Source organism: Teleopsis dalmanni, chromosome X, assembly GCF_002237135.1.
Source record: "Teleopsis dalmanni isolate 2A chromosome X, ASM223713v2, whole genome shotgun sequence".
In the NCBI taxonomy this organism is placed as follows: Eukaryota; Metazoa; Arthropoda; class Insecta; order Diptera; family Diopsidae; genus Teleopsis; species Teleopsis dalmanni.
In genome coordinates this window covers 88,287,933-88,296,637 of record NC_051848.1, presented here as the reverse complement: position 1 = coordinate 88,296,637, position 8,705 = coordinate 88,287,933, and the positions used below count along the sequence as shown (strand labels likewise).

At 31.3% G+C, this 8,705-nt stretch overlaps 1 protein-coding gene across 1 annotated transcript; it reads right to left on the bottom strand.

Moving 5' to 3' along the window:
• Positions 1 to 5,725: 5,725 nt before the first annotated feature.
• Positions 5,726 to 6,994, bottom strand: LOC119688664 (WD repeat-containing protein 82-like). Its single transcript, XM_038103334.1, has one exon. It carries the CDS (start codon positions 6,992 to 6,994, stop codon positions 5,726 to 5,728), a length of 1,269 nt encoding a protein of 422 aa, XP_037959262.1.
• Positions 6,995 to 8,705: the final 1,711 nt, after the last annotated feature.

The window sequence follows — 8,705 nt, the reverse complement described above, 5'->3', positions numbered from 1 at the left end:
TATCAAGCAATCCAAAATTTTTCGCCATACCTTCATAAGCAGCGATAAGGACAAAAAGCAATTTATACAGCAAGTTTTTAATTTTATCTGGGATTTTATCTGGGATCCTAATTTTATCTGAAATTGCATCTGTCAGACTTGAGAAAACTGTATCAAGCAATCCAAAATTTTTCGCCATACCTTCATAAGCAGCGATAAGGACAAAAAGCAATTTATACAGCAAGTTTTTAATTTTATCTGGGATCCTTTTTTTGTATAAGGTATCCTAAGATCTATAAATATTACAATAGTAAGAAGAATAGAATAGAAACTTCAAATAAAATTATTATTCACTATTATTTTCAACAAAGTAAATATGCCAGACGAAAACTCAAGTGCATATCCTGGAGGAATTGTTTCAACACAAACAATTCCAAAACGATATAAGTTTTCTCATTGCTCTACAACCAAAGTGTCAACCTTCTCTATTACATGTAAGACAATATTTTTATGAGTACTCTAATGTGGTTCAAGAATACTGCCTTCGAGAAGAAAGGAAAGTAAAACGTCAATACTGTAGATATTAGACAAAAATCAATCAATGCATTTTTGTGAATTAAATTTTATTTTCTAAATATAAAAAGTATTCAAATTGTTAAATTAATACGAAAATATTTAATAATATTGATATTAATACTACTATCCCGTCTACTATTCTATCATCTATATTGTCATATATTATAATATACTTAATACATCATAATCATAATTATATATAATATATCATAATCATAATTATACATCATTATATCATAATATGTGTGTGAACCACACCTAATTATAATTATACTGTAAGATTCTCTTTTAGTTTTTAAGACAATTACTATAATTTTAGATTTTAAGATTTTTGAGAAACAAATAAAGAGTCAGGTATAAATGTACTGCAGAGGAGTGCGTTTCATTTCAACTCAACTTAACTATATTCATTGAATATAATACTTAATTGCAAATCTGATAAATCGTTCGACAAGTTTCCCAGGAACGCCCTTAATGATTGAAGAGCCAATTATTTGCAACAGCAAGAACTATTTATTTCGCCTTGCCTTATTCCTAAGGGGAAGCAGGGATCGACAAGGCGCAACTATCATTTCTATTACATTGTCTCATTTTGTAGGCATTACTCCTTTAATTCCTTGAAAATTGTATTTATGTAGGTTGATTACGGATTTCCAATTTTTCTATAAGGTTTCTTATTGCTTCTGGTTTTTTTATGGTTATGATTTTAGTGTTTTACTTATAATTTACTTATAAGGTTATACCACCTCAGCCAATTTTCTTTTAGTTTTTCAGCGATGAGAGCAATATTGTATTTCTTTAGTCGATTTCTAATTTTATATTATTTTACTATTTTTTCTTTCAATTTAGGTGCAATTTCTTATTTTATTAACGTTTGCTCGACTTTGAAAAATCCAAACAGATTTTATTGATAAACACGAAGAAAGTATTTGCTGTTGTAAAATAATTAACTCCGTCAATCAAAAGCAAGTTTCAACTTTAATAATGCCGACCATGTTGACACCATTATCATAATTCTGTCCTGACAAATCTATCCAGTCATAGCATCATTCATATGCAATCTATATCTGTATGTGGGTCATTCTTATACAAACCGGACGGATTCTGACAAAAAATACTTCATGATCTCCGATTTGGCTGAGCTTCTTTCATAAAATAAAAAGATCCGTATCTGGGGAAAAAATTTTGTGATTTTTTTCCTACGTAATATGGACTCATGGTGTTTTGTCTCAGGCTATATAAATAAAAGATACTTAAAATTTTTTGCGTTTTAATCACAATTGATTGAACTTTTCAAAAATTGTTTAAACAATTAAAATTGTTTATATATAAGTACTAATATTAGCCGCTAAATTTAAAAAAAAAATTTTTCCCAAAGCATGTACACAAAATTTTCATTTCTTATATTTTATTTAGATTTAGTTTTAAATTTTACTTCAAAATAAAAATTTCCATGAACCCTTTATTTTTTAAAATTTTTTGATATTTTTTTTTCTACCGCAAAACACATCAAGCACAAGCGTACTATATTTCCATTGAATGAATTTTCAAAGAATACACTACATATATTCTTATATAATATTTTTGATTTCGATTAATAATAAAATTCTACATAAAACCCAAAAATTTCAGGACGATATTGTAATTAGAAGTACTTTTAAAAATTTATTTATCCTTCATATCACACCAAAAACATACACACGATTTTTCAGTAACAAAAAAAAAAAAAAGGAACCTGCCACACAAATTTTTTTATTATTTTTAATTCAGATTAATATATAAATTCTACTTTAAAAATAAATACTTCCACTGTGATATTCATTTTAGAAGTAATTAAAAAAAAATTAATTAATCAAGTGTCCTTCACGTTACTCATACGCACCAAAGTACCATGAAATCAATTTTCGAAGGAAAGCGATACAAAAATGTTTACTTTTTATTTCTGAATTGAGTTTATCATTAAATTCTACATAAAAATGAAACTTTTAAGGACGTTTTTTAAGAAGAATTTTTATTGCATAAATAAATCACAAATTTAAAATTTTTAATATTCCTGCGGATAACTCTAAGAATAGCGATGAAGAAGATGACTCGCATCAATTTTAAAAAATCTGCAGGAAAAGTTTAATAGCACAGCAGATAGAACTATGAAAATAAAAATAGTGGGTGTGATACATAATTGGTCTATCCGAAAGGGTCACGACCGAAAGGGCCAAACGCTATAAAATGTATGACTACTGTTGCTAAAAAACTTACTTCAGAAAAATGAATCTTAGAAGACCCAAATCCAAAAAGCGATCCATCGCTAGGAAAACATGTAACCGATGCAATTTTAAACTTTTACGAATGTGATGAAAACAGTCAAGTAATGCCTGGGAAAAAAGACTGCGTATCCGTAAAAATCGACGGAAAAAGGACACAAATACAAAAACGGCTAATTCTAAGCAATTTGAAGGAGTTGCACACTCTTTTCAAACTCAACCATTCAGACCTGTAATGTAGTTTTTCAAAATTTGCATCTCTACGACCACAACATTATGTTCTTGCAGGAGCAAGCGGCACACATTCAGTTTGTGAGTGCTCCATACATGAAAACGTAAGATTAATGGTAGATGGAGCGAATATAAAAGCACTGATTGCATGCAGTAAAAAGCCGATAAATAACTATAAAGATGTCCAAATGTCCTGGAACTGAAAACATCAATGAACAACTTCTGGAGATATTTGATGACAACATGATTGACACCGTTACATACAAACAATGGGTTCGTGAAGAGAGAAGCACATTAAAAACGTTGATATCCCAAATAGACAAATATTTGTAATCCTTAACAGATGGTTTAGACAAATTGCTGTTGCATTCTTTTATTGTTAAAAAACAGGCAGAGTTTTTAAATTATAAGAAAAGCAACTTAACAAAAACTGAATGCATAGTTTTGCGTGATTTTTCCGAAAATTATGATTTTGTTGTTCAAAATTCTGTTCAAGGTATTCACTGGAATAATAATCAGGCAACAATTCATATTTTTGCAATATACCACCGTGATGAAAATAAAAAACTACAAATAAAAAATTTTGTTTGCATATCTGACTGTTTACATCACAACACAACTGCTGTACATTTAAAATCCCTGGGGACGTATTTTAAGAAAATTTTTTTTTGAAATTTAGCGGTTAATATTAGTACTTAAGTATAAACCATTTTAATTGTTTAAACAATTTCATAAAAGTTCAATCAATTATCTTTCAAACTCTGTAAATTTCAAGTTTCTACCTTTTATAGAACTTGAGATATAGCCATTTGAAAATGTGTCTACTATGCCAATTCTCAAAACCCTATAGATCCATATCTCCTAGAAAAAAAATCACAAAATTTTTACCCGAGATATGGGAAAAAATATTTCAGCCAATGAGATAAAATATTTCAGCCAAATCGGAGATCATGAGGTCAAAAAGGTGTCCGAGTTGTAAAAGAATGACCCATATACTTTAAAATATAGTATTGTGACGACTATAACAAATTACCACCCCGCCATAATAAAAAATTAATTCTAGTTATTATTAAGCGTAAACTATTAAATTTGAGTTATAATAATAGATTAGTAATAATAATTTTCCTTTAAAAATAAATTAAATCATAACACTTCCCATTTTTTTGGGTGTGTTATTTGTTTTGCCAAATTTTTAATAAAATGTGCATAGCAGAATCGACAACAACAACAACCAAAGCAGTCGCAAGCAGTTAGGGTAGTCAATAACAAATCAAAATGTAAAAGTCCCGCTTGGCGAAATTCATATAGAACGAGAAGAAACAGAGGAGATCAAACAGAGGAGACTTGATCGCAGCACGTAGAACAGTGCACGTCGCAGCACGACGCTTCAACAGAATACTAATTAGCAGCACTGGTAACAGAGACCCTTTAGAATACTAACTAAGATTATTCGAACAAGATAATTGGTAAATTTATGGAACTACCATCGTAGCCCAGTTGGTAATGTGGATTCCCAACCAACCAGCGTAGCCCAGTCGGTAACGCTGATTCTTAGCAGCGTGACCCAGTGGGTAACGTTGATCCCCAACCAACCAGCATAGCCCAGTTGGTAACGCCAATTCCTAACAACGTAGTACCGTCGCTAACGTTGTTTCCCAACGTTCCCAGTCGGTAACGTTAGATACCCTTCCTAACACTAATTGGGTTTTCCTATTTCAGAAACTTTTTAGAAACTATTTACTTGAAAAATTATTATTTTGGTAATAGTTAATAGATATATTTTAACAAAAAAATATATAATAAATAAAAATTAGTCTCAAAATTAACCTATAGTTTAAATATATTATATTACGAAAAAACTAGGTATTACAAAAAACATTCTTGTAACACCTCGGGAAGGCCGTGAGCTATCCCAGCTATCAACGGCCGTGAAAAGGTTCATTACAATATATATTTACTTTATCTATAATTATTGTTTTTATATACATCTTTTTTTCTTTAATATTGTTTAATATATTAATTACATAAATTTTTAAATTTGAGATATTTATTTAACATGGAAATTAAATCAAATAAAAAAACAAAATTCAATTTGCAATTTTTAATCGCTCCTCCTCTTTAATAGGAAAGAAAATCGTTTGTTCTTCTTCTCATCATATAAGTAGGATTCATTTTTAGATAATAAGTTGGTCGAAGGGTGCACTGGTGAGGTAAGGGGCGAGTAGATCAGAATGAAATAGGCAGAAAACACTGACGACGTAGGACAAAATAAGTCGGATGTAGGGGGTCACATCACGATTCATAGAAAATCATAGGGAGGATAAACTCAAACCGACTGACAAAACAGAAATTTTTTTTTGGAGGGATAGTAAACAATCTATATTGTTAGATTAGAATAGTTAATGACTCAGTTTTTCTATTTTTTTTTTGTTTGATGACAGCTGTCACCGTGCGAGCCGCCATACCATGCAAGGCATCTAGAACAACATCAACACCATTAAAGCTGACACAACAGTTACTAATGAATTTTTAATATTCAAGATTATGATTAAAAATTTTAAACACTCAACTTTCAACTTTAAAATTTTTAATTTATTTAGTGTTGCAGAGAAATGTTTTTGGTATTTGTATTTAGCTAAACAAATATGTTTTATAAAAAAGATCCTTCATTGTTGCATTTATTTCAATTCAAAGTGACTTTCTTCAGAAGATGTGCTTGGTTCACTACGTTTTGTTCTAAGTATTGCTGTTGAGTTTACAAACATACTAACCTCATCAAATACCGTCGAACTTGATATAGATGGCCAGTCTGATGATACAGACTCAGGCAGAACTGCAGTGCGGAATGTCAGAGGCTCAGCGCCTTCGTATGAATGTAAAACATCTTCTACACTTTCAATTTTGATAAGTCCATTTGATGGAGTAGGATCAACTTTAAATTCTAGTTCAAATGAGCTCTGAGAAATATTTGATCCAATTAGTGATTTATATGTCTCATTAAACAATTTCACATAATTTTGACCTAACTGCCAAAAGCTTAAATTTCTTCCGGCAGCCGTACACAACTGCATGTATTCAGGATTCATTTTCATACTCTGTATAGCCTGAAGGTCATCACTACGAATTGTGTACAAGCCCTTGCTCTGGTTCGTATTCCAAATTGCCAGATCACCATCGGTAGTGCTTGTAATAAACGTAGAGGAATCAACACTAAAACACATATCGACGGGAATATTTTTGTCTGTGGAAAACCCAGTATACTTATTTACCGGAGTTATTTCTTTTGTGAGCAAGATTTCTACCACATCACCGTCAAGCACCGCAACTAATTTACCATTTGGCGAAATCCTAACACAACGCAGTTGATCGAAGGCGCGTGCTGGTAAATAAGCCATGAGAGACCCACTCGAAAATCTGCGAGTGTCGTACACAAACATGCCGTTATGATTCGCTGCAAAAACGGCAATGCCGTCTGGGTGATAAGTTGCAATACCAGGTGCCGATATTGTTGAGGAGTCAATTTTTTTACCAGAGCGTTCATCCCATAATTTCAATGTTTTGTCTCCATTAGAAGTAACAAACATATTTTTCTCAGGATGCATGGAAATGGAATGAACCTCAGCCTTGCCGTCGATATATTTATTCAAATATTTTCCAGTTGTATAGTCAAGTGACTTAACGACGTTATTGGAAATTATACAACTAAACAACAATGAGTTATTGGTGTGATTGAACTGCAGGTTAGTAGCACCCATCTCACATGGAAGAACTTGAATAACATCATTGGATATAGCGTCAAGTAATGTTATATTCGCATTGCTCGTAGAAGCTGCAATCTCTCCATTGCGCGATATGTTCACTGAAGTTATTACATAAGGCAATAATATACTTTTTTCAATCACGAAATTGTGTTCCGGATTTTTACAATCTGACAGGTTTTTGGCCATTATTGAAATCAAAAATAAAATTTGGTGAATATTAGTTTTTTTGCTATATTCACATCCTTGCCGAAACTGTTTTCAGAAATATTAGTTTGTAATTAAAAATGTTCGTTTTTGTTTGACATGAAATTTCAAAAAATAATCGGAATGCTTGGATGACTAGAAATTTTATTAGAAATTTTCAAAACGGAAAAAGTTTAAAACTTGTACCATTTAAATCAGGATTTGTTAAGAGTATTGTTCACTAAAATATTATATACATAATTTAATGAGTTGAAGTCTTAAACAATATAAGTTTAATAAGTTTACTATTAGTATTAATGAAAGCAGCCTTTGAAGTTCTAATTTATCATAACCACGAGTTGGCAGTAGACTAATAGCTAATAGTCAGTTAGATTATTCAGATTACTCAGATTGTTATTGCAGGCTACTTGAGAAACTTAATGTTCAACTCCGTGCAGAAGACTTGGTCTACAGAAAAAATAAATAGACTGCTTAAGAAACTCTTGTCAGAATCAATGAATAAAAAACAGGTCTGAGTAACGATTTTAATCAAATACTTTAGCAACTCTAAATGGATATTGTACAACTCTTCTGGAAAACCATTCCAGAGATAGAATCGTTACTGTGATAAATATACTAAATTTCAGAAAATTATGCTGAAACTATTTTTGCCCATTAAGAAGACAATAAGTAAATTCTTTTATGTTCCTGCACAACTACACTAATACTCAGTAAGACAATCCGTTAAATAAGACACTACTTCTTAGATAAACTAAATTATTATCGAATTTGAAAACTAGTGACCAAATTTAATATATTTGTTCTCTTTTCTTAAGTATATATTCTAAATTTTGAACCAAATTTCTAGCTGAAGCAAATAACTTGCGAAACATTGGAAGCGTCAATAGATGATGAACTTAATGTTTGAATTACAGTATCATCTGCAGATATTATAATAATAATTGTAACGCGTTATTTTCAGGAACATCAAACGTGTGTATCGAGTAGAGAATAGAGAATAGCTCCTAAGAAGCTTCTTTAACGACTACCTAAACTGCTTTCATAAGTGCTTGATATCCTGTCTTATAACTATGAGTTTTGTAAACTATAGTATGGAGCAAGTAAGTACTGGTTCATACAAGGTAAAGTTTTCGATTGCATTTAACTTAGTTAATGCCAATATGATTCTTGCCTCCAAGTTGACACAACAGCCTTCACACGGACCCCTCTAGATATTTACAATAATCTATAAGTAGTAAACTAATGTGTACAGCGAAATCCTCCTCATGGATGTATGCGCGTATACGCTGGGCTTGGAAACCACCATGTAAAATCATAACTTTAATTAAAATGAAGAGTCAGCCCTGGATTAGAAAACCATTTACTGTTAACAACAAACGTTTTAAGAAACACGACTTCAGAATATGCGCCTTAAATGTTTGAACTCTTGACGGGGTAGGTATATCTATACAGCTGGTTACAGCTGGTAAAAATACAAGGCTAATATTACCTTCTTCTAAAAAATACAATGGACGGAGCAAAGACACTCCGAAAGAGAACATTGTGACTTCTACTATAGCTGTCATGCAACAAATCACGAAATCGAAGTCGGATTTGAGACAAGCCAAAGACTGAGAACCTTGGTCTCAACCTTTAACCAATTAACTAAAGACTTGCTAAAATTCGTATTAAGGCAAACTTATACCAAATACGA

Bases quoted from the DNA above. Each gene is read 5' to 3' on its own strand.
- LOC119688664 (XM_038103334.1), bottom strand. From the start codon at position 6,994: ATGGCCAAAAACCTGTCAGATTGTAAAAATCCGGAACACAATTTCGTG.